This window comes from Canis lupus, chromosome 4 (genome assembly GCF_048164855.1).
Source record: "Canis lupus baileyi chromosome 4, mCanLup2.hap1, whole genome shotgun sequence".
Lineage (NCBI taxonomy): Eukaryota > Metazoa > Chordata > Mammalia > Carnivora > Canidae > Canis > Canis lupus.
Window position 1 is genome coordinate 39334595 of NC_132841.1, and position 27045 is coordinate 39361639.

A 27045-nucleotide genomic window follows, 5' to 3' on the forward strand; every position below is an offset into this window, starting at 1 on the left:
GATCACGGACAGTCCCCTCTCTTATCTGAGATAGTGCCATTTTCCTTTGTTGCCAGTGTAGGGTATTTTTCAAGTTTTTTTTTCTTTGATTCATCCCTTTCCAGGGCAACTTTCCAGAAAAGGCAACCCTGTTTTTAGATTAATTCACTAACTTTTCTTTCTAGCTATGTTGCAACAGCCAACCTTCTTAGGGAATAGCACCCTTTAAGAAGAGCTTTTTTTTTTTTTTTTTTTTTTTTACTAAGGTACCTTGAGTTTCCTGTTTGATAGCAGGTAAGCATTCAATGGGTTCATTCCACTTAACTTAAAACACTAGCATTTCAAATTAATAAAAATGAAGTAAAATAAAAATAAATGAGCTATCTGAATCTGAATATAATCCAGTGTTTGTGGTGTTTTTTTTTTTTTTTTGATAACTCATCTACCTATAAATATAACCCAGATTTTGGCAATATCTAGAATTGAATTTCTCAAGGGAGATGGAGAGCCTTGGGATTTCAGGCAAGTGAACACTATTTGGTGGATAAAATTCAATCTTTGAAAGCTCTTGGCATTGATTGTGTTATAAATATAAAGAAATACTGCCTGATCAGCAGTCCTAATCTTATGACAGGAAAGTAGTTGTCTCTGGAGGCCAGTTGTGGCATTTGGAGCCAGAAGCCTGGCATACATCATGCAGAAGGCATAGACCATATTTGGTGATATGACTCAACCTCACCAAATATAGGCAACTGATACAGTGTGACTCTGGGGAACTACACTACCAAATTCTACAGCCCAGAAAAGATCTGTACTTCAACTAGGCAATTCTATGCCAAGCATCTGCAAGTTGGAGAACCAATGTTTACCAACCAGACTAGGAACTGCTTGGAGGAGTAAGTGCCCAAAAGAACAGTATGTACTATCATATTCTTTTAAGACGAACTAAAGTAACCTAGTCAATGAGATGAAAGAAAGGAGGACTAGAAGGAAATATTCTAATACATTAGAGTATATAAATGTATGTATTACTTTTAAAATTGGAGAAAGTTATTTTCTAAAACACAACCCAGATATTATTGTTACTGATGATTCAGCAGGAAATGATATAATAAATGCTATTTCAAATATACAAACACTAAAATATATCAAATGTTCTACAGTGTTATTAGATTTCATGCTATAACCTTCTCTTTTTCAGTCATACAAGCATTGTTGGTGATGTGTGTAGGCTAAGGAAGGATGATATGGGATTACTGCAGGGTAATCCAAAATATAGCATGCAGTCCTATTAAGTGACAAGTAATGTGAAATTCTAAGTTAATTTTTTTATTGACTTACACTATGAAAGCTTGGATACTCCAAATAAAAGGAAAGGGTTTTCAGTAGACACCATTAAAAATTTCTAACAGCAAAAGGATAATAAGTATGGGGCTTAGACCAATTTCTAAGGCAGAGCAAAGATTTACACACACCACACACATAAATACATAAACATATATTTGTTGTTGTTTTGTAAGAAGTGTTCCTCCTGCTTCTACCCGTGCTAATTTTCTTTAGTTCACATTTAAGTAAGTCAAAGCTATACTGCTACAAATAATTGTGTAAAGTAAGCGTGCTGCTTCACCTGCCTTTCTGCAGTTGCTATTTTTACCAACACTGTCTGAGACTTGCAGCAAGATGGCGCTGTGGGGACCTAGACCACGCAGCACAAGGCTCAAGAAATGTGTAATAAATTGTTTCTGAATACCAAGCTTATACTTACACAGATGCAGAAAACATATCAATATGAACTAATAAAATGTGTCCAATATATCCTATCACTTAATGATATAACAAGAATTATTTTTAATAATTTATTCTATTGACCTAGAAATAACTCCCCAAATCAAAATCAGTACCTTATTTTACCTATCTGTGATACAACCAACTTCAGTAAAGATGTTTCCATGCAATATCACAAATAAGCTGGTTGCAAATGGCATCAGCTGGATAATCTTGCCCCTCACCCATCCAAAGAGCCATTTAAATCATACAAACACAAACACATTTTAGGCTAAACAAAACCCCTCTCTGGGAAAGATGGTAGCTTTCAGTTTTTTAAAAGCCAGGGATTATTAAAAATTCTTGACTTCTCTTGCCTCTCTCTCCAGGTTCATCTCTCCACAACACCATTTTCCTTTCCACATTAGGTACTCCAGATATACTCAGAACTACTAGCCCATTAACTTTTACTTATGTGATCACTCCTCTGTCTGGAATGCCCTCCTCTCTCTGTTCCCAATGTCTCACCACTCAAGTCACCATCTTTCTGCCCAGGTAACTTCTATCTTGGCCTCACATCCTATAGAAAGTCCTCCCTGCCCTAAACCACCTGCTCTCTGGTTCAGATGACCTCATGAGCTCCATACAACACTCTCTACAATTATTATTCTATATTTAAATTATCTATTTCTAAAATCTTTCTCTATGGCAACAAAATATTTAAGGACAAATTTTGGGTCTTGCATCGTAGAGTTTGGAGCAGAGATGTTCAATAAACAGCTGTTGAATGAATGAATGAGGCAAAGCCGGCAACGGGTAGTCTCTCTGCCACGGACTACACAGTGGAAAGGGTAGAGAGTCAGATTAATCCCATCTTGTGAACTAGGTCAAATTACTTAGCTTCCATGAACCTCGGTAAAACAAATACTTCCATTTACTTCACAAGGCTGTTGTTGAGAAATTCATGAGACAATTTTTTGCGGAATGCTCAGAAAAACCCCCCAGTATAGAATAGGTGCTTTATTTAATATTAAAACTCTTCCCCTCTCAGACTATATGCCAGAGATAACCAACGATTTTCCACTTGTGAAAGAAAAAGGAAGGATTCGTTTTAGCCAAATAAGATCCAAACTGAAAACTTGGGAGAAGGGAGTGGCCATCTGGGGGATTTTTCACCTTCAAAGAAATGAGAGTTTGCTGGTGGTGTTCTTGGTTACAAATGGATGTCATTCTTCTTAGGAAGAGGCAAGAAAGAAGAAAAAAAAAAATCAAACTCCTTACTTTTATAATAGCTAAACTGGCAAAGTAGCAGAAGTATTTTAGGAAATGAAAACTGAAAATTCAACTGAAAAACATTCTTCTTAAAAAAAACCAAGGAGGTCTTCCTTTTGTATCAATGGCTCAAATTTACTTTTTCAATTGTGATCTGAGACTGTAATAGTGACCAAAAAAAAAAAAAAATTATCCATAAGATAAAGGAAAAGTCAATGTGTAAGTTTCTATAGATTATAGGAGGTTTCATATAAGAGAAGGATGGCTTTGACTGCAACTCACGGTAGGTACAAAGTTGCAAAATGTAAAAGCATCTAAGAATGTCAGGCAGAAGGGAATGGCTAGATAGAACTAGCAAAGAGCTGACCCAATTAAGGAATTCAAAAGATTTCCTACTGCCAGTAAACCAACAACAAGCCAGCAAGCAGGAAGGCTATTTTTATCCCTGCCAGAGGCCTTCTGACTCTGGATGCTACATTTAGAGGACAGAGCAACAAGATAACTTGCCTTAAGAGGATGTTATGATACCACTGATTAATGATAATTTTTCAAGTTTAAAAAGGAGGCATAGTTTTCACCCAAATTTAAACTGACAAAAGCCAGTTAAAAGGATAGTATAATGTAAAGAAAAATGATAAAACAGACCAACAGGTAGTAGAAAAGTTTTAAGTAATCTGGAAAAGTCAAGGCAGTAAATTAAAATTCTCCTACCTTGCAAAAAAAGGTTGACTTAAAAAGGCATCTGTTACAAGAGACACATTTTAAAAGAACCAGTGAATAAACATAAAGAATTATAGATCGGGGCCCAAGGTAAAAATGATTTTGAGAAATGGCTCTCTGTACTGACATGAACATAAAAGATCCGTGCAAACATGAAATGACTAGGGACCATATGCCAAGTCGCTGGCAAAAGATTGAGAACTTTAGAGAAGAGTAATAATCTGTCCTTAAAACTGGTTACTGAAGTCCAACCCCCCAAAAGCAATCAGCAAAGTCATTATTTGGCTTTCTGCATACATTCTTATCATCAATTCTAATCACTTATTTAATACAAATTCTGATGAGTTTACTGAACCTTAACGAAAAATATGCTTGAATTTCATACCTGCTGTAATTTCACCTTTTGTTATTTCTCAGAAGGCCCAGTTTCTATTTTTCCCTATCAATATTCAAGGCATGGACTCTTCCTCTTACTTTTTAGCCTTCAAAACTAAGTAATAAACAAGCCATTCAGAGATATCTGCTAATTATTTGAAGGATAAGGTGCACGAGGTCAGAGAATGTTTTTATTCCCTGATATATCTCAACAGCCTAAAATAGTGCCAGGCACATGGTTGATTCTTGATATGTGTTTGCTATGAACTGCTTCCCATGGCTAGGACTTTATATCACAGTGGTTCACAAAAGGAGTGAAGACGGGGGTAGGGCAAGAGAGTAGTGTATTTGAATCACTTGGAGAATACACATGCTTAAGTCTCATGACAAACCTGGTGAATCAGAATCAGGGAAAACAATAAGCCAGTTTGGAAAAGTTCCCTCAGTGATTCTATTTTGACTTCCACTCCCAATAATGTACCTTTTAATAAGAAACCAGCAGATGTCAGATCTGAATCTTTTACAGAAGATCATGATAAAATCCAGATCTTAAATTCTATACCCACTCTCCTAAGTAGAAATTAGGAAACTTTAATGCATACTCTCTGCCTAAAGCATACTAAAAAAAGAAACTGTTTAAATTCTCTTTATGTTTGTTTCCTTCTTAAATGCCACACAATAAATATCCAAACGACTGAACCAGGAGTCAGAAGCTGTGTGTTCCTATCTTGATCCTCTAGGTACCAATTAGTTGAGTGACTACTGAAGCTGTTGTGTCTCTCTGAACTTCAATTTCTCCAACTGAAAAAATGAAGATCACAAAACTCACATAAAAGGTTATTGTAAGGATTTAAGTTATATAAATCTCAGAAGGGGCACAGAGTAAAAGTCAGAGAAGTATCAGAAGGAAGTGTTCTTTCACTTGGAACTAGTTGTTAACACTGCTTTCCATACAGAATGTCCAAGTCTATCTCAAAAAAGAGAAATGTAGACTGGCATCAGATGTGCCCTCTGATCTACTACTACCTGGTATATAGAGTGTGCTCAAATATTTGTGGAACTAGAATATAAGCAGAAGCTAAAATGTTAGATACTTCCAAACTATGTGACTTAAAGAAGGCAGTCTCCCCCTAATATCCAACCCCAGAGGGCATTCCTTTTGTCATATGGCTCCCCTTGCACCCTAGCATCATGGCAGATGCAACCTAAACAGCCCACACTCCTAGCCCTGCCTCATAGGGCAAATAGACGGTTGTAGATGTCAGAGACAAAGTTCAAAAATGCGATTTGGTGGAGATGATAATCATCATCATCATCATCATCATCATCATCATCATCTAGGATAGGGCAAATTACCTCCTCCCTCCTCTATCTTCATCCTCACCATCTTCTCTACTAAATTCCTTCTTATGCTAGATTCTTGTTGGTAATGGGGTACATTCTAATGGCAATTTAAAGCAGAACATCTCTAAAGCAGTGTTTCATAAACTCTGTAATTATTAAGACCGACTTCAATCAAAATATTACAGAGAGCCTCCATGCCATGCTGAGGCCCCCACCTCACTCCAGTGAATACTACAAATAAAACAACAACAAACAACCTTAATAGTACAAGGCTACTGTGAATTTGGCAACACTTTTAAATGTATTTTAATTGCGCATCAGCTTGCACATGACTTTGAAAGATAATCCTGCACATGTAAATGACATATCACCTAACTGGAATACTTAGTCCTAATGGATTCATAGGCCCTATCAAATAATTCCTATGGATGAAGAGGCCTGTAGCCCACAACCTGAAAACAGAAACATTCCATGAGGCCAAGTTTAAGCAACTGCTTCTTAAACATAATATTTTTAGGCCTATCTCAAAAAAGAAAAGATGCAGTCTAAAAATAAAAACAAAGCCTTCATTCAACGGACTACATATGATTGGTTTCTGGTATACCCTTTCTATAACTACTCAATATTAAACACTGCCACACCCAAATTCACATGAAATTTATACACTACTTTTAGTCATTAAACTACAAAAACCCTCAATTTTGTCACTGTGGAATACCATGTCAGAAAGATTGTATGGAATTGCTACTATCAATGTAAAGGTCATTACGTTCAATCCTTCCATTCTTAGGTGAGGAAACCAAGATCTAGAGAGAAGCGATGGACCTAAGACCATATAACTGCTAACGGCAGAGCCAAGTTCAAACGCAATTCTAAACTTCTCTTTTCACTTCTTACAATTTGGGAAAGTCTGTTATAATCTAACAACTACTGAATCATTTACAACAAAGAGACTGAGTAGCTAATTTAAATATCTGTATTTAATTAACCATATCAGGCACTTATTCTTTGGAATATTAGAGGCAGTAGAAGTTAGTTTTTTTTTTTAAGTTCTTTATACTTCAATTAATCATGGCTGCTCTTCAGAATTAAGACTTGCACTTATTGTTGGTTTCTTGAGAATTAAAAAAGGGTCCTCTAATTGGTTGATTCCTCCTTCTCTTTCCCAATGTATAGCAACTGGCATCAGCCCAACTGGATTCCAAAGAGATTATAGAACTGCTTTCCCTTCAGAGTTCCACTAATGTTCTTAATTGACTGGTTACCAGGTAATACCCGGAATAAAACAAAGCCTTGCTTTTAGAACAGAGTGCACTGGCGTGGGACTGAATTCAGAATCAGTCAATTAGACAAAATAATAAAACCCAGAGGCAGACTAGCCATCTCAATACCTGATTTTAAAAAGTAGTAATAGTTCAAAATTAGTTAAAAAGTATTCCTTTGGCAAGTTTTTTACTGCTAAACAACAAATTCACTGAGTTTTCTCTCTTTTCCACCCTTAACTTTAGTAGTGAGGACAGTGGCAACGTGAGGGGAAAAAATAAAGAGCAGTGGGGTAGAGAAATTCACTGTATGAGACATACAAAGGTGATAAATAAATCTACTGCATACATATTCAGGTAGAAATTCCATGCATATCAAGGAAGAAATAATTTTGTGGCACAATTGTGCAACTGTGCTGTCCTTCCTGTTACTAAACTGTGTGCAAAGAGAATCTTGGATATTTTTATGACAGCTATGAATCAGATGGCATTGCTTCCCTTCCCCAAAGTCAGCAAATAACATTCAAGGATTATATAACAAGATCAAGGAAAGTCTTAAGACCTTCACAGACAGCTCACTATTGTATTACTTCACTATCAAAAGAGCTTTCATTATACAAGTATTGGTATACAGGGCTGGTTTAGTACCTGCCACGAAATGAGAGAGCAAGTTACCGCTCCATAGAATTTTATAATACAGAAGGGGAAAACAGAAAAATAATAAGTGACAGTACCAAAAGGTGCACATACACTATTAGAGCAGAAACAAAATGGATCTCTCTAAATACTCTAGACCTCCTTTTCTGATTTTTATAGTGTGGGGAGGTTCCTAATATTTAACACTGACAAACTGGAGACAAAGTCTGAAAACTCCACTACTTAAATGTCATTCTGATTTCATTTCTGAATGGAAAACATTAATTTCTGTCCATATATTGTAATATCCATACTTAGTAAGTTGTACACAACACCATGAAAGGGAATGTTATGGAAAAGCACTTGTTAACTTTTTTTTAAGTTCTTTATACTTCAATTAATCATGGCTGCTCTTCAGAATTAAGACTTGCACTTATTGTTGGTTTCTTGAGAATTAAAAAAGGGTCCTCTAATTGGTTGAGGACCAAGCTGTATCAAAACAGTTGCTACCCGACTGCTTCTTGCTTTCTAAGTTATTATTTTGTTATTTCTAAGTGTTAACTATCACATGTAGTTTATTCCTTTCACCAGTCCCTGCTCTGAATGTGTATCCAACAAAATTAAATCACAACAGGCATAAGATATGTAAGCCTTAACACAATTTGTAAAGGGAAAAAAAAAACAAGTTATTAAGTTAAAAGCCTCTTTCAAAGAAATGTTTAGGATCTTGAACCTTCTAGTCTCATAAAAAGTTCACTCTCACTTACTCCCCCCATCCCCTTTACCCTTACCTCTCACCCAGGTAAAATCAGAGATTAACAATGTTTTAAGAGGACTACTCCGTTTTCATGGGCTCAAAATAAGCCTCTGTGTTCCATGTTCAGAATTAAGAGGCCTGCTGTAGTAATTATGGACCCAACATCACAGATGACATCAGACAAACTCCCCCTTTGTGACAACTGCTTACATGATTTTTCAGAACAAATAAAAACAAGGGTCAATATTCTACCACGAATGTGTGGAGAGCAGAGGGCAAAGGATCACTACTTTCTACTTACCAGTCTATGTTAAGTCAATAAATTAGGCAGAGAAGGATCTGGACACCGTACAAGGAGTATTTAATATGAATTGAGCTGGTTTCAATTCAGAGGCTAGGATGAGGACTTCAATCCAACACTATGAGCACATCGATGTTCACACACATTTTGTTCTCCCAGGCATTCCCCTCTCCCGCTGAAAACCAAACCAAACCAAACCAAACCAAGAGCAACAGCAATCCCCATCTGAAAAAGCGCACACTATTCAAAATCCACACCTTTGAAAGCTCTGCCTACACAGTGCTGTGTGAGGAATCCAACATATCCTGACCAGTAGGAAACCAGAAAGGCTGTTCAAAATTAAGAATACAGCCTGTATCGATAATACAAAGAAAATCATGCCCCATTACTTCATCCTCTCCTTGCTCACAAAAGTAGTTACCTCAACACAGAAGCCCAGGTCCCATCCTGCCGCCCAACTAAGCCAAGCAAAAGAGAAAGACTGTTTAGGATGTTCCATTTCAGCAGCCATGAAAGGGAGAGTGCAAAAGGAGAAGAAACTACTTCTTTTCTAAATGGCCACACAGGAAGTCCATTGTAGCCGAGTTTAAACTGTCTTATTTTCTTTATATTTGCTATATACCTTACTCCATTACTCATGAAACTTTTAGAAGGCAATTTTTTATTCTCTGGAGGCCTCGGCCACTCCCCTGCCATGTTGCTTTGAGTTACTTGGTATCATCCAAACAGAGCAAGAAGGAACTAGCTGAGTTCAGGAAGGCTCCTGCAGGGCTCTCCTAGCAGCTGCCTGGTGGACTCTGAAGCTTCAAGATGGGTAATATTTAAAGATCCCGCAAGTCACAAGAAGGCATCTGACAACCAAGTAATAGTAATTTACTTGAAGGGTGAAATTTGATTAAGAATCACAAGTAAAATTAGCTGGTTTGCATTATCCATTTCTTCTTTATGGTACTGTATATCATGCTCCGTTATATCTTCCTTAAAGGAAAATGTCCATCTAGTCTTTGACAAAAGTGATGGAGGTGTGGGGTGCAGAGTAAGATATAGAAGTCTTTTCTCAGATTACCAGAGGCAAACTGATTCAACCAGAAAAAGGTTAAATACTGTAAGAAACAATACTCATAACCGTTTGAAATAAATCATTTTAATATTACAGCAACAGAACTTATTTTAATAAAAGCGCCTTTTGTTTTTATAATTTTAGTTACTCCAAAATTCAAATCTATAGCGATATTAAATTTAGTCCTATTTTCAGTAACTCTTGTAGAAAGTTTTTGGAGCTATCTCAGGCCACATAAAGTTGGTATGCTGTATATGCTCTAAAACGTGTATCTGCAACATCTGTTCTTTAAAATAGAGAACTACGTGGCTGCAATTTGGAACATAGGAATATTAAAAAAAAAATGTGCACCAAAGGAAAATTAAAGATTTCCTGGTTATTTTTTATGTTTTTTTTTTTTTTTTTTTTTTTTTTTAAGTAGCACTAACTTTCTCCTCCCCCTACAGTAAAGATAAAGAATTTAAATTATCCCAACGGTCATTCTCTTACAGTGACATAAAAAAAAAACTCATACAAAATAAATGAAACAGGCCTTGTGTACTAAACTTTCAGCAGAGTTTCATGATTTTCTTCTAGAAAGATCATTATAAATTCTTTTGCTTAGCAACAAAGAAAAGAGGCACAGATGGAATCAACGCTTGCCTACTCATTTAAGCATTTGTTTCAAACAAACCCACAGCAATGAAACTAGTGGGGGAAGGGCCCCCCAATTTAATGTGTAGTAAAGAAAGAAAACATATATCAAAAATATTAAAACACAGGGTCACAATACCCTACGCAGTTAGGAATTAAATACATAGTATCTTTGGAGCAGATCCAGCTCTTAAAATAAATTCTTATTAAATGAATGCATGAAGCAAGTGTGGCAGCAATGTCTAACTGTATAACATACTTCCACTACTTACTCTCCATATGCAATAGGTTTCTTGGGCACCATGGGATATGTAAAACACTGGCACTTGAAACAACCTGCATTTCTGGGAATGCAATCATTATTGCTTACATTCAAATCAAGTATTTAAAATGCCTGAAACTCAGAGGGGTTGGGTGGATATGTTGAGTTCCCTTTTCCAAAAACTGGAAGCAAGATACATTCTATAACAGTATAAAGACAAAAAGATTCCAATTTCACAATCCTGAGGAAAAATGATATTCTGACTCATAATTTAGTTAATATCTGACGAACAATTACAATGTTTTGACAATTTATAGATTGCCTTTTTTCTCTCAATAATTTTGCTGTCTCATTTGGCTTTCTAGTGAAATGAAGCAAACTGGATACTAAATTGTTTTCATATATAGGATTGAAAATACATTTCAACAACTATTATCAAACTGTGGACTGTTCAGCTCCATCTGATAATCTGATAATTTTCAAGTACTTTTTTCCCCTCTTTATTCCAGTGTGGTCTCCCTCTGCTTCCACTCCATAACTGCTACTTCTTGGTTTATATCTATATTTTTATTTCCTCCACACACAAAAAGAAAAAAAAGGCTCCTTAATTTTCAGAGGTCTTTCCTACTATATACAGAATATAATTTCATGAATCTTTATTTCACTGTGTCCAACCTATGCTTCAGAAGGCTGAAAACAGATGTACTTGCATGTGGTTTTAATGTATTTCATGCTGCTCCATTTCTAAATAGTAAGTACCAATTTCACAGTCAAGCAAAGGCACAAATACAGTAAGATACAATATTTCCCAAATGATCAGCTGACTATCTACAATAGTAAAAGATTATTCTGTCCAGGTGAAGAAAATATTTGATAAACCTAATAATTTTGCAGCAATGAGCAAGGTGCCACCTGGGATATCAAAATTCAAAATCTATCTGTAGCTTACGCTCTTAGCTTATGAGACAGGGTGTGCAGTAAAGAAAATGAAATCGGTCTCTGGGGAAGAGCTTCTGTGGACTGCTACAGGCATTGGTTATGGAGAAGGCAATGTACAATTTCGTGAATAAAAATAACATACAGACATGCCGGCTGATCAGAGAAAGGACATGGAGATAAGGCAGTGGGAGGACCTTTTTCCACCCAAAAAGCTAATTCTCTGTACATAGAGAAAATTATAGTAGCCTTAAAATTCTTAGAGAAACTATTTAAACTGTAAACAAAACTAATATAAATTATGAAATGAAGCCTAGGTACTCCTTTTGCATGTTTGTTAAAATGTTTTTAAAAAATGAAAGGTTTTCAACAAGCCAGTTGGAATCTAATAATACATTCATAAAGAAACTCAAAACCTATATTTGAAGGTTCCTAGGTATATTAAACATTTTGTCTGTTGACTGTGAAAATAAAATTTTAAACTGCACTACATTAAGTGAGATTTTTTTTTTTTTTTGGCTCAAAAGGAAAAGCAAAATTCAGTTTTGTTTGTAGGATTAATACAGCTATAGTATTAATAGCTGTATCAATCCATTTGACTTGTAGTTCTGGTACCAACTCTAGGCTTTATTATTTGAACACATACAACAAACCACATTTCTATAAGGAACTGCAAATGAAGGATAAAAATAAATGAAGTCATTCATAATATACATTATGAAATTATTTTTAAGATAAAATAAGCCCAAATATAAAATTTGCCTCCCTATCATGGGCTCTTTTTAAAATAGTTCTCAAATTATTTTAATTGCATTCTTATAATATTTTTCTGAGAGGCATTTTTCTACTAATCTTACAGAATCCATGTCCATTTTCTGTTTTCTTCATTTCTAAAATAGTAGAGCACATGGAAGGGCTTTTATCTTCAAAATGATTTAGCAGGTTTCATATTTTAAAAGGACAACATGTTGTTTTTAAGATATTCAACTTTTGCTATCATCTTTAAACAAAATCTCACAATAGAATCACTGTCAAAATCAAGCACAGCTTTCCTAATAGCTATCTAAAGCAAAGGAGAGTTTGACAATTAATGAAGTATTCCCTTGAGCCAAACTACATTTTGATAGTGATAGACTAGGTGATAAAAAGTTCATCATCTCGGTTTACAAAGAAATCAAGCATAACTATAATCTGGCATTTTAGGCCCATGAATTCATCTATGAATTCTTTACTGCTCTTTGAAGGAAAAAAAATGGACAAACTTCATTTAATATACTTAAGTCACTTTGGCACTTAAGTTTATATCGAAACTAACTTTCTCATTTGATAACCATGAAAATAGACTTAATAGATATTTAGTAATAATCTATGCCGTTTACTAAGTGTTTTCTATAAGCTACACAGTATGCTGCAGTTCATAGATATATCCTATCATTTGATCCTCACAACCACCACAAACTGTAGTGGCAGAATGGCGATTTTTTAAAAAATATTTTATTTATTTATTCATTCAAGGGATACACACAGAGAGAGAGGCAGAGACACAGGCAGAGTTCGGAGAAACAGGTTCCATGCAGGGAGCCCAACGTGGGACTCGATCCTGGGACTGGGGGATCATGCCCTGAGCCAAAGGCAGGTGCTCAACCACTGAGCCACCCCAGGCATCCCAGAATGGCAATTTAAATCCAGATCTACCTGACTCCGAAACCCATGGCCTTTCCACTCTGCCACACACTTCCTTTTATAAATAACTATTTTATAAAACTTTTATGTTCCCAGACTAGGCAAATCAGATTTAATGTTTTCTGTCATCAGACTTAACTTTTCATTATCCCTACAAAATTAGCTAAAAGAAAATTGATTTAAGTAAAAGTTGGTAGAAGAAATTAAAAAGGGAATACAGAATAAAAGCAGAACTTTACACAGTAATTTAGAAAACTAGGAGAAGAAATAATAATAAACCCAAGAGACATCTAGCTGTATCTGATAAATCAAGGAAATACTACTGTTAATCTTATTAGAATAATGTGTAAAACTCTTACATTTAACTTAAGTACTAGTTAGAGGCTTGTTCCTTAGAAGCATTACATAATAAATGGTTTATATCTGATATTGTTTTTAAACTGTTTTCTCTGAAAGGCCCTTATCATGAAATAAAATAAAAAATAAAATAAAAATAGGTGCTTATCATGAAAATGAGTTCTAATTATTTATTATTCCTAGTATCAAGTACATAAGAGGCTCTCTCCCCCAAAAAAGAAAGCTGCCAAAGGAATCCAATACATTAAGAATAAACAAATGTCCTCTACCTTTACTCCTTTTTCTGTATTTATCTTTTAAGTAATTGCAGATTCACAGAAAGTTGCAAAAAACAGCACAGAGGGATCCCATATACCCTTTACCCAGTCTTTCAAGTGGTGACATCTTACGTAGCTATAATACAAACCAGGAAACTGACATTGGTACAATCTAAAAACCATACCAAATTTCTCCTTTAGCTACTTTTTAAGAGTGTGCAGTTTTTCTGGTGCTAAAAGGGCCTTAAGAATCTCCTCATTTTTCTGATGAGAAAACAAAAAGAAAGGTCAAAGAGGCTGAAACACTACCCAAAGTCAGAGTGCTAAGAAATGGCAAAAATAAAGCTGACTCTGAATGAGATCATCTTTCCTCAGAAACAGAGTGTGTATCTAGATTAGAGTCACCCAACAGAATTCATGGGGAGTTCAGTAGAGATCTTCAAAATATTCTTATTTCAGGGACACCTGGGTGGCTCAGAGGTTGAGCATCTGCCTTCAGCTCAGGGCATGATTCTGGGATCCAGGATCGAGTCCCACATTGGTCTCCCTGCGGGGAGCCTGCTTCTCCCTCTGACTACGTCTCTGTCCCTGTCTCTGTCTCTCATGAATAAATAAATCTTAAAAAAAAATATTCTTCTTCCAAAGTTATCTCAACAGCTGGATGCATATTTTTCACATATTATTTTTCATCTCTCCAGACCTCAAAGAGCTCTCCTCATTAAAAAAGTTACCATTGTTGGTCTGCTGAAAAATACTTAAAAGTTTCACTGCATTAGTAATGTAATAAACCAAACTCAAGGGAAAACCAGACCAGGCTGGTCACCACTTAAAGTAAGTCTGTCTTGCCACCTTTGACCCTAGTGCAAAGCCACATCTGGCACAAAGCAGGACCCTAAGCATGGAATGAATGAATGAATGAATGAATGAACAAACAAGTGGGATGACCAAATATATCAACTATTCCAAATTTCTTTTAAAAAGCGAGCAAAGAAAAAGAAAGCTCCCCAGTATAAGTCCCTTATAACAAAGTTTAGAAATTGAGACCTGGTCAAAATGAAATGTCTTATTCAAGATAACTCAGCTAGTTAGTAATAGAATTGAAATCAGAATCCAAGTAGCATTATTTTTTTTTTACATGCTCCATAAAAAATATTTCAAAAGAAAAAACTTCATCTCAACTTTGAAACCCTTGACAATTTTTTAAAAGTAGTCCAAAAACTCTATCAACATTTGAACTCTTACCAATGTATAGTCACTGTCATGGGTGAGACGTACAGATTTGAGGCACTGAGCATTTTTTGCCTCAGACATAAAAAAATTAGTTGTAGGTTCATGTCTTTCCAGTTTACTGCCCACCTCATTGAGTAGTACTCTTATAGTTCTCTTAATTGGTATTATGATGGCCCATCAAACATATTTGAATTTTTAATGAGAGGTACATGTATAAAGTTGATGGAACTGACTACATACAAAATATGAAACCATATTTGCCATATTGCTCATGAGATTACATAGATAATACAAATTTTTAACTTCACTAAAATCAAATAGTGAGACTTTTAAAATTACCTTTAATGGAATCATTTTCAGCTCTCATAATGTCGATGAGTGAACTCTCCAGTGAATGCATATCAAACGTCCTGGGGCGATCCTGTAAACACAACAGCCACAAACCACTTTTAAAAAAACTTTTAATTATAAAAGGAGACAATAGGCTACATTCAATGGGACACAGATCAAAACGGGACAATTTTACTCCCTCTCTGTATAAGGTACATTATTATTGCATTTTACTTTTAACACTTACAAAACATCAAAATCATAAAAGTAGCCAGGGCTCAGCAAAGAGGGATTTGATTTCTAATAATTATTTCAATAAAAGTATAATTTTTACTAATAAAACAGAGGCAACTAAAACCAATTTCCATATAGTCAACAACATGAAGCAAATGTAAAATAAAATTCATAATCTTTATCTGCCACTTAAGATTGTAGTAACATGGTAAAACTTCCCAAACTTGCTCTGGCAGTTATATACTAGGCTGGCATTCAGTAGATACTGCTACTGAATAGCTATATTCAGAATAGTTATTCAGAATAGCTGTAATTATTTTTTAAGCCAAAGCGTGAAAATAGTTATCCAAGGTCCGTAAGACCACTAAGTGGCAAAGTGGTCTTGATTTCGTTGCCATTAAAATTAAAGGGAGACAGGGTGTCAACACTGTTGGTCTAAACCCTGGTTTAACAAAATGCATTTCAAGAGTGGGTGAAGAATCTTAAAATATACAATGACCCAACGGCTCCAGCATTCTTCTGGAGGAAAAGTACTAGAAACAACAAAAATTAAAGTGTAGCTTGATAAGTGAAAAGTAGGAGATGAAAACATTTTAAAATTAAACTCTGAAAGGAAGCAGTAATACAGGTTTCTGACCCACTTGAAGAATAAAACTGGTACACACATAGACACAACTGCAAGAATACTAAAGAAAAGGGGGCTCCCACAGGAATTTGACATGCAGGATTCTATAACCTTCTTTCCAGCTTTAGTTTCTCTTACGTTACTTATAACTCAAAGCTCTGGGCTTTTTAAGGAATTCACCTGATATTATTCCCCACTCTTTTTTTTTAACTTGTTGAATCTCACTTCCCCACCCCCTCAGCTAACTTTTAGAACCTTAAGGCTGATAGGGCACATTCTCCATTAGAGAGCATTTTTTTATTGACCTGACATTTCTCTCCTCTGTCCTTCTATAATGCTACTTGTCTTATTTCTCTGAAATAGGGATCACTTCTCCTAACCCTACCCCACCATGTGGATACTCCGAATGTTCACTGAATTGTTTTATGGTACCATTTTTTTTTTTACGTCTGCAACTTCAGGAATGCAAGGACAGTTATATTTATATATAATCCATATTTAAAACAGAGAGTATTACAGGGGTTTTTTTTGGGGGGGCAGCGGGGTGATGGGTGTGCAGAGAGAAGGAAGACGGGGATCGGAAGCAGGTACCTTAATATAGTACAACTCCTTCCAGAACATCTTTCCCACTTTTGTTCCTAAGTCTTTCCTCCTCATCTTCATCTACTCAACATGGTCAATAGAGAAGCAGGAGGACACATGCCCAGAATTAGAATTTCTAATTCACAAAAAGGGAAACACCATTCTGTTTTTTATCCTTCCTCATCTTAAGCACTGAATTAAATCAAAATTCATACTTCATTTTCTTTTGGAAGCAAAGTGGATGTGAGGCATAATTTGAAAAAGAATAATATAAAATTCCACTATCTCATTCTACAGTTACTAGATTTGTCCTCTGTTCTGAAATCTATGAACCACACCCATAACCAGGCCAGCCACTGTCTCTGCTATCTCCAATACAAAACCAATCTTGGAGGCAATAATTCTCAGTGTCTAGTAACTTGCCTATGTCTTCAGCCAGTTTCCCAAAGGAAGGAAGTTATGTCTTACATCAAATGTTCCCAATGTGCACAACTCCAAAGGATGACAGTATGCCATGATACTCATCTCCTAAGCCCACAGGAACTTCCTAGCAGGTGACTTCTGCTTCAGTATTATGTTTTCTATGTGTGTCACGAGGTGAAACAGATTGAGAAGCCTTGTCCTACACTTCTGTTATCACTGTGCCTCACGCAGAAAGTGACAGGTAGAAAGCACACGTTTGCGAAAGCAACGAATAAATGAATTCCTTCAAGTAATTTTTAAATATTTAAAATATTTCTTCCCTTCTACTTCCTTAAGGTTTTTTACATTTTCCCTTTCCTGCTGTAGAATTGCAGGTTTTCATTTGCCAAAATAACTGTAATGGGTAGTGGGATGGGAGTATTCAGCTTTTTTTTTTTTTTTTAATGCAACTAAAGTAAGCAACCTTGCGAATTTCCAGAACTTGAATTTTGCCAATCGCCAAATAACAAGATCACTGAAAAGAAGCAGTTGATAAAGAATATTACACAGTGTGTTTTGGTTTATGACAGCTGTTTCTATTAAGTAAAGAAGCATCCTTTTTACCTATAAGTTTCTATATGTGGTACTGGAATTCAGCAAAGCCACTTTGTAACCCACCTGCCCCCACATATTGCCTGAAACATAAAGATTTTTGCCTGACTTCTATTTGTTAGAATACACTAATATCAAAATCCTAAGTGAAATTTTTAAATTTTTAAATTTTCAAGTAATGCTTTATGGGGATTAAAAACAAACCCTTCATCCTTTTTACACTTATACTAACTTTCCTTTGTCATGATTTTTTTTTCCTTTGTCATGATTTAATACAAGAGTGACAAATCAATACCAATATACAAACTCTGATCAACTGGTATCAACTCTCAGATGCAATGTGTTCGGAAGGATTTTCAGGCTCTGTACAGATTCAGAAGGGAACAGTGTCTGGATAGACTGCTGATGATTTAAGTGCAAGGTACAGGACCCAATGGCACAGTTACCACATTCTTGCCAACCCTGACCTAATAGGTATTTATCACCACAGTCCAACCTTATTATAATTATTATAAATGATGACATTTGTATAACATTTTATTTCTTATGGTGCTTTGGCAATTCAAAGAGTTCAAAAGCCAAATATTTTGTCAAGTAAACATTCTCTTCTCAGAGAGGATCTAAAGTTTATCCTTCTTGATTTACTCCCTCTCACTGATCTTTTCCATCCAATTTTAACCTCTAATTAAAAACGAAAACAAAAAACTAAAATATAAGTGTGCCACTAGGAAGTAGGTGGAGGAGTAGGCAAAAATAAATAAATCCAAGGAATAAGAACAGCAGCACAAATGATGCTGGTTTTCCTACCCAATAAATAAACTGGCAAATCAGGAGGGTTTGGATGTCCCTATTTCATTCTTTGATTTTATCCTTTTTGATTGCTAATTGGGCCAACTATCATAATCATTCCTCTATTTTCTTGGATCTGTTTTCCAGAACGTAAACTAACTATAAAATAGAAACCTTGCTAAGTGACAACTCTTTGGATTGAACTTGAGCTGACAACCAAAATATGAGCATCAGCATAAATTGGTAGAATGAGCATTAGATACTAGGAAGCCCCAACTCCACCAGTGGTGTGTCATGTGAGCTTGGGTACTTTCATCTTCTAAACCTCTTTGCTGATCTGAAAAGGGAAAGAGTTTGATTGAATCTATAATGTCCTTTTCGTAGCTCTAAAATATATTTGTATTCTAGCTTTCCAATACCCTCAGCTTATGCTTTCCCAAGATTTAGTTTAAATTATAGTGATGATTATGGCAGAAAGCAAAACATAAATGAGAATGACTAATGAAAGCTCATCACTTTGTGCCCACAAAAAAGGTAAGGGCCAATCATAGGTAATATGAAAATGAACTCTGAGAGTATTAGAAGGACAGTTGCTATATCTTCTTATGCTATACATAATGCAAAATAATAAGCTTTTTAAATAAAAAAAATTACTTAAAATGATTTGTTGAAGTAGGATGGCCTGATTTCAGATAATAGGGCAGAGAATCCATTACAAAACAAAAAAATATCAGCAAACAAATGTGCTTCAACCCACCATCATCAGTTTCTCCTGACAGTCTAAAGGTAGAAAAATAGAACTATCTTTCATTGACTATCTAATAAGTACCTGACATTATTTTAGGTACTTTATTCATACTATCTTAATTCACCCTCAAACCTCCTTATAAATTAGATGACATTATTCCTGTTTTAATAATTAAAACTAAGATTAAGGGAAATTTCATAATTACTGCACAGACAGGTTACTGGATAGTTCAGCAGCTAGGTGGGATTCAAGCCTAAGTCTCCTTCCAAAGCAGGCGATAATTCCTTGGGTAAAGTAATGAACATGGAAGTCAAAGGACCACACTAATTAAGACATACATTTGAATAAATAAGACACTCTGCTATTAAAGGTCCTGGGAGCAGGAACGTGCAAGTGCCTAGCAAATAGTAGTCACTCAGATATTTCTCAATAAATCAAAAATACACAAAATGTATGTGTAAGAATAATACAGGAATGATATCAGAGGTACTGAAAAGATAAGAAGCCTTATCTTCCTTCTTCCTATTGAGGTGACAAAAAAGATGTGGTGCACAAATTAGAAAGCTACCACAAATGCCTTTCTAGATTATCTACTGCCAACCACAGAAGTACAAAATGGTAGTAACAGTAATAATAATAATCACAAAATCAGCAGCTAACATTTATCAACTTCTAATGCTTGATATGCATGATCTTATTTATTCCTCACAAAAATCCTACACAATTAGCTATGTTCAGTAAAATTATCCCATTTCACAGATGAAGAAACAAGTTGAGAGTGATTAAGTAACTCTATCAATGCAAAGTAAGTGGAGGGGTAGAATTTGAACCCAGGCCTTCTGACTCTACAACATGTAAGCTAAACCATCATGAATGAAAATAGAAGAGCACCAATTATCTTCAAGGCTCAGCAAAGCAAACTTGATTACCATACTTAGACCTCATTTTATTATCTTGATTGTTGTATTGAAAATATTGAGTTGCATGTCAGTTACTGGTTGGCTTTGGTTTCTGTCATCTCTACTTCACAGGACAATTTCCAAAGGAAAAACCATACAAGTCAATATGGAAATCAAAGCTGATAAAAAATAATGTTCCGATAAAACAAATTAGTATTTCAAAAATCAGAACCCATCCTTTTAATTTACACCAAAGTAATCCTGACTTCCATGGGAAAATAGGACATCAGCAAATAACTGATGACCTGACTTTTCATAATATTCCAGAAATAGCCAAAAGAAATATGTGAACCTGTTGGTTTATTGCCAGCAGAAAAAACAACTGTAGACTGCAATTATACCACAAACCTAAATCATTATCCGTCGCTTTTTTTCTTAAATATCCATCCAGATGGCTACTCCAAGCCACTATTTCTCTTACTTGGGAGCCTGTCAGGATCATCTGGAGGTCTTGTCAAATCATAGATTATCCACAAAGTGTCTCATTCAGGAGGTCTGGGTAGGGTCCAAGAATTCACATTTCTAATAAGTTTCTAAGTGAAGCCAGGGACCACACTTTGAAAAGCACTGAGCTAAGCAAGTATATTCAACAGGTTAATTTCCTTAGATACTTGGCATTGTGATTTGTAGCTGACTGGCCATAATACAGTCCAGCTTAAATATTCTATATCAGGGACGCCTCGGTGACTCAGTGGTTGAGCATCTGCCTTTGGCTCAAGGGGTGATTCCAGAGTCCCAGGACTGAGCCCCACACTGGGATCCCCGCTGGAGCCTGCTTCTCCCTCTGCCTGTGTCTCTGCCTCTCCCTGTGTCTCTAATGAATAAATAAATAAAATCTTTTAAAAAAATATTCTACATCAACCATTTTAAGGTTTCCATGTGAAGAGGTAGCCTCTACTCACAGAACCCAAAACAAAGCCCTCTTGAAGCTCTCAGATACCTAACTTGGAAAAAGATCACAAGTTCAATTTCAACAAATCAACCACCATGACCACTCTATTATTGGTCTTGTCTTTTTATACTTGAGTTAGTATGTTTTCACATCACTGGACTGGGTCTAAAACACAAAAAGTACTTAATCAAATATTACCACATTATTAAGTACCAATGTCAGAAGTCAGCTACTCCCTTTACTCACTCGCTCCCTATAAAGACAGACATTACTGTAATCATCACTTCTCAGACAGCTATGTGTCTGCATCAGTCAATGAAGATTCTCTTTCTGGCTTAAACTTTCCCTAGTGAAGAAGGGAAAAGAAAATATTTTGGTTTGAAAGGAAAGTCTATGCCAGTATGTCAGCTGCCAAAATAAATAGGAAGTTTGAAATGCCAACGAGCCCATAATTAATCAAAGGTACTATGGGTGTTTTAATCTGAGATGTGCCAAAATGTAAATGTTCTTCTTGGATTAAATATTTAAGCCCACAGGCATCAAAAATTGACTACATAGTCAACTTTCAAGATTCCACTTCCGGATGACCTTTGCATCCCTGTGCAGGCACAAGTCCTTTTTTCTCCATCCCCTCCGGATGCTGCCATTTCATATGATGTTGACAAATCCCCTTACAGTTATGCCCCCAGTGGACCATGAGGGTCACTCATCTCTCCATAGCCACACATTGCAGCATATGTGTAGCATACTCTAAGACTGTCATCATCATCACCACCATTATTAAAGTGGCTAACATGTTTCTCCTGGTTCACTGTTGTACATCTTATGTGAATTATGCATGATTTACAGACATTAGTTCCGCACAACCACCATGTAAAGTGTATGTAATTATCATTCCCATTTTGGGCAAAGAGAAGTTAGCTAATTGCTCTCAAAGTCACACAGTAAGTGGAGGAGTCTGACTTCAGAGCAGAAGCTCAGAAAAGTGGTTCATTTAAATAAGTCATTCATTCTTGTCATGACCTAGAAATTTCAATGTATAAAAAAACACCTGGCAGGTATGAAGTCCTTCATATATAGAGGGCCTGAATGCTGAGAACAAGGGTCAGAGGTTAAAGTCCAAGAGGTAATTATCTAAAGTAGAAAAAAACACATTCAGTTCAGCATCTTGTATTTCTTAACATGTTATGTCTTCAATCAGTACTTTCTCATTATGATGGCTTAACAATGAAGGCAGAATCTTACAGACTGTAGGATACCAAATGCTCCCTATAAGAACCTATAAATAAATGAATGTCTTTGGTGTACTACTCTGATTGGATCAACAGGTCCATTCACTCCCATGTGAATGGATTAAATAGCTCTCTCCAGAAAGCCTTTGAGAAAATTTTCTTTAACTCCACCTTCATTAAATAAACCATACTGATTTTGAGCATTAGAAATCCTTGAAATGATACACATTTCTTGTCACCACTTAACTGAATTTAAAAAACTGCCATTCCAGACTTGATTAGTCAGTGCCTGGATCAACAGACTCGTTCTTCTCTTGACTATTTTGTGCATTCTCACCTTGCCTGGCAGAGAGCAATAATTAAAATCTATTCTATTCCAAGGGACACCTGGGTGGCTCAGTCAGTTAAGCATCCAACTCTTGATATCTATCAGCTTAAGTTATGATCTCAGGGTCATGAGATCAAGCCCCATGTCGGGCTCTGCACTGAGTGTGCAGCCTAAAGATTCTCTCCCTCTCCCTCTGCCCCATCCCCCAGGTTGACTCTCATGTACTCTTTCTAAAAACTAATATATATATATGTGTGTGTGTGTGTATTTTTTTTTCTGTTCCACGACCTGAGTTTTTTTTTTCTTTTTTATTCATGAAAGACACACAGAGAGAGGCAGAGACATAGGTAGAGGGAGAAGCAGGCTCCTCACAGGGAGCCCAGTGTGGGACTTGATCCTACAACTCTGAGATCACACCCTGAGCCTAAGGCAGATGTTCAACTGCTGAGCCACCCAAGTGTCTCCACAATCTAAGTTTAAATTACCACTTACTAGACAAGTGATCTTGACAGTGCAGAATCTCTGAACCTTGGTTTCATCAGCAACATAAGGATAATAACCCTCCCTTATAAAACTGGTGAGGAGAAATGAAGTAAGGTATCTGGCAGATTGTACAAAATGCCCAGCAGTTAGTAGACCCATTTAATAAGCATTCCCTCTGCTGCTTCTCTCTCTGGTAAAATGGCAAGAGCCTGAAATTAATATATTAAATTAGATATTGTTATATCTGAATAATTCAGCTGTTCTATGCTATTTCCTGTAGCCCATTTTCATAACAAAATGAAATAGAAAAAATATTCCTCCTACTTAATCAGCTACTGAGGTCAAGAAGTCACTAGTTTCAGGAAAATAGGCAAATATTACTAAAACTCAACCCTAAGGAATGAAGTCATTTAGACCCTTCTGGCCCTTCCTCTGTCTTTGGCTGCTTACTGGCCGTCAGAGTTCCTCTGTTTCATGTCTGCTGGGCCTGATCAGGGTCCAGAGTCAGCAAAGAAAATGGTCAACAGATGCACAATCTTTATTCCTAAACTGAGGCTTGCTTGTGTCCTATAACCCATAAAATCTCTTGTGAGTCTTGAGAGCAATGTCAAAAAAAAAAAAAAAAAAAAGCAGCCTATGCCCACTATGCCCAGTGATAGTCTTCTTTCTGGGCCCTCACACTCCCACCCCCACAACTTTAGCTCTCAAGAGTTTCCTGAGCAGAAGGCACTTCTAAACACTCAGGTACAAAGATGTCACCAGACTGTACACATCATGAGGAGAAGGAACATGCTTGCCTTGGTCATGTATTCCCAGGATATGGGCCACTGAAAATACCAAACCTTTGTAGGTTGAAAGTGAGATGTAAAAAAGTTTGATGCAGTCCAAAGGTCAGCAAAAGGCCTCAAACCTCTAAATTCTTCTTTAAAAACAAAAACAGACAAAAATACAACAAAGATCTCCCAGTCCTGTTCTATTCTCTCTCTTTTTAGAGATCCTTTCCACAAAAGTCCATGGAAGCCTAAACCTGGAGTAAAGATAAGAATAAGCTGGAAAAAGAAAAACTATAAACAATCTCTTCCCAGATTTCTGGTCCCCAATTGATGTTTTGGCACTTTTTGGATGTCTCCTCCCCCCCCTTCTTATTTGATGGCCTAAGACCACCAGCACCCTTGTCTGCCCAGAAGGAAGGAGATGATGCCAGCTAGCACTGATGTCCTTAGAGACTAGTACCAGCTTGAGTGGTGAAATACGCTGCACAGGTGCAACAGAAATGTGGGCCTTGCTTCAGTTTTCTCACCATATTTTCTTAAAAAACCACTAGGAAATTTTGTTGCTGTTGTTTTTACGTGGGGAAAAAAAAGATTCCTAATGTTTTGGAGACACATACTAAAGCATTTACAAATGGGATGATACGATATCTGGGAACTGCTTTAAAATAACATGAAAGAGGAGAGGGTTAGGAAGAAGATAGGAGTTTGTCCAGGAGTTGATCACTGTTGAAGCCAGATGACACGCACATGGGGGTTTGCTATACTATTTTGTCTATTATTCAATATGCTTAAATTTTTCCCTAATAAAAGATTTAAAAGACATGAAGGAAAATACTTTACCAAAATAGAGAGAGGGGGAAAAAAGAAGAAAAAAAAATTGGTCATTAAATTTTTTACCAGTGTTTAAGAAAACGAGGACATCATCTAGCCTGATTCCCACTATTATTTAAGTACAGTGACTTTATTCTTACAAATTATAATTCAGTTTATGAAATTCTTTATTCATTTATTTTAAAGATTTTATTTATTTATTCATGAGAGACACAGAGAGAAAGAGAGATTGAGATTGGCAGAGACACAGGCAGAGGGAAAAGCAGGCTCCATGCAAGGAGCCTGACATGGGACTCGATCCCCGGTCTCCAGGATCAGGCCCTGGGCCGAAGGCAGGGCTAAACTGTTGATCCACCCAGGCTGCCTGAAATTCTTCTTTAAAATTAAGCTCAAACTGCCACACACAAGATATATACTGGCTTTCATATTTTAAAAATATATGCTATTTTCAAGATTTTGAATTAATATTTCTATTTGATGACCAGTAAAAACAAATGAGAAAATGAAGGATCAGGAAAGTTAGGTAGGTAGGTCATATAGTTAGTAAGTGGCAGCCCCATATTTAGAACCCAGATCTGACTTCCATACTATAATTAGGAGATTTTTCTGAATAGCAACATTCTTATGCTGACTTGTTTTTTAAAGGTTCTTACAGATGTAAAATGAAAATAGCTATTTTACTGACTAGCACTAGATGCATTCCTCAAAAACACCTGAAAGGACTACTATTAAAAGTATATTACATAATGTTTAAATATAAATATGGCTTTAAAATGTATAATACTGAAATATTAACTATAACTTAGTTTAGATATATATAAAAAAATGATTGGGATACTTCTGGTAAATATTCAGCAAACAGAAATTGCCCAATCCAAATACTCTACAATATGAAAAGTACTTATACAGATTAAGACTTTGAACTTTAATAATTCAGTTTGCAGACATGAGGAGAGGACCTCTAAGTGGCTGATGGAGTTTCCTTCTTGACATGTAATGAGACCTGAATTCTGCTACCCAAAGGATAAAGTTTGCCTCTTGTGGTACCATTTTGCCACGGAAATTAAACAAGCACACACTGCATACAAGCATACAAGTAATACATTTATAAATGTGACTATTAATGTCTGAAAACACCATTTACACATTGTTTTTGTATACAATGTGGATCTGTTAAAGTTGGATCTGTTAATTTGCCTTAAAGTTTAAAACAGCTCATGATTAAAATGACAGGAAACTATCAGTTGCTAATTTGTTTATGATGAGGGGAAAAAAGCATATTTAGTATCATTCAGGGATTAGCACAGATCAGAAATACATTATAAATCAAACCAAAATAACTTTATGAGCTATCTAGTCTTGTCCCCAGTCTATAACATACGAGGTGCTCAATAAATATGTATGAAATAATTAAAATATAAAAAATAAAACTGAATTCCAGGATAATAACTAAAATATACCCAATTCAAATCTATAGTACCTTTTCCTATCTCTTAACAAAAAAAAACCAAAAACAAAAAAAAAAACAAATTCTTCTTTGAAATAGTCTCTTTAATGTATACAAAAGCAATCAGATGTTCTAAATTTCTTAAAATAACCATAGGCAAAATCTTTCAAAATACGGAAAAATACAGTCTGCCAATTCTAATGAAAGTTTAGATATATACATTATAAAACTTCTCAAGAAAACTGATAATTCTGCTAAATGTTTTATCTGTCCTAAGTTGCATCTAGCTTATTCTAAAGGAGTAATCTAAGAAGTAAAGTATATAGAAGATGATAAACAAAACAAAGGACTGTTCAAAATCTTTCATAGATATTGTGTTTGCAATTAATTTCATTACTTTACATATTTTAGAGGGCCATACTTGAAATTTATAGAAAATTTAAGCTACCTACTATGGCCACATACTTAAGATACCTCACAAAAACCCTTCACTATTGGGTATTACTATCTTGATGAGGTTTTCTTCCTGAATTTAAGTGATTTGCTCAAGGTCACACAGCTAATTAGAGTGCAGAGTCAAACTTAAGTCTGCTTGGATCCAGAGCCTATACTTCACGCTACTACATGCTTGGCCTCATAAAATAGACTTTCTCAGTAATTAGCCAAGTTTCACCTTCAGAAACTGATTTAAAATAGGACTACACCTTTATCATTCTATCTACTAAGAATTTTCTGAAAATCTGAAAGTGGAACTCCTGTTTCAATAATACAAAATGTGATGAGAATCGTTACTAAATTTTAGGTAAAACAATTAAATATTGCTATAACTTTATCATGGTAAAAATATACTTTCATTTCTGTAAGAATAATTTTCTTTGAACAATTAAATATAAAATTAGTTTGTCAGGAAATATTAAAACAAATGCTCATATTATGGGCTCCCTACCTTA

The 27045-nt window shown here is 35.7% G+C and overlaps 1 protein-coding gene across 6 annotated transcripts in view; it reads right to left on the minus strand.

Annotated features, from left to right (window-relative positions):
- CPEB4 (cytoplasmic polyadenylation element binding protein 4) overlaps window positions 1-27045 on the minus strand; it is a 61782-nt gene that overhangs the window by 27283 nt on the left and 7454 nt on the right. For all 6 annotated transcript variants that reach the window (XM_072824114.1, XM_072824113.1, XM_072824111.1 and 3 more), the window contains exon 2: window positions 15168-15249. In XM_072824114.1, coding sequence (XP_072680215.1) covers window positions 15168-15249 — 82 coding nt within the window. The remainder of the gene's footprint in view (window positions 1-15167; window positions 15250-27045) is intronic.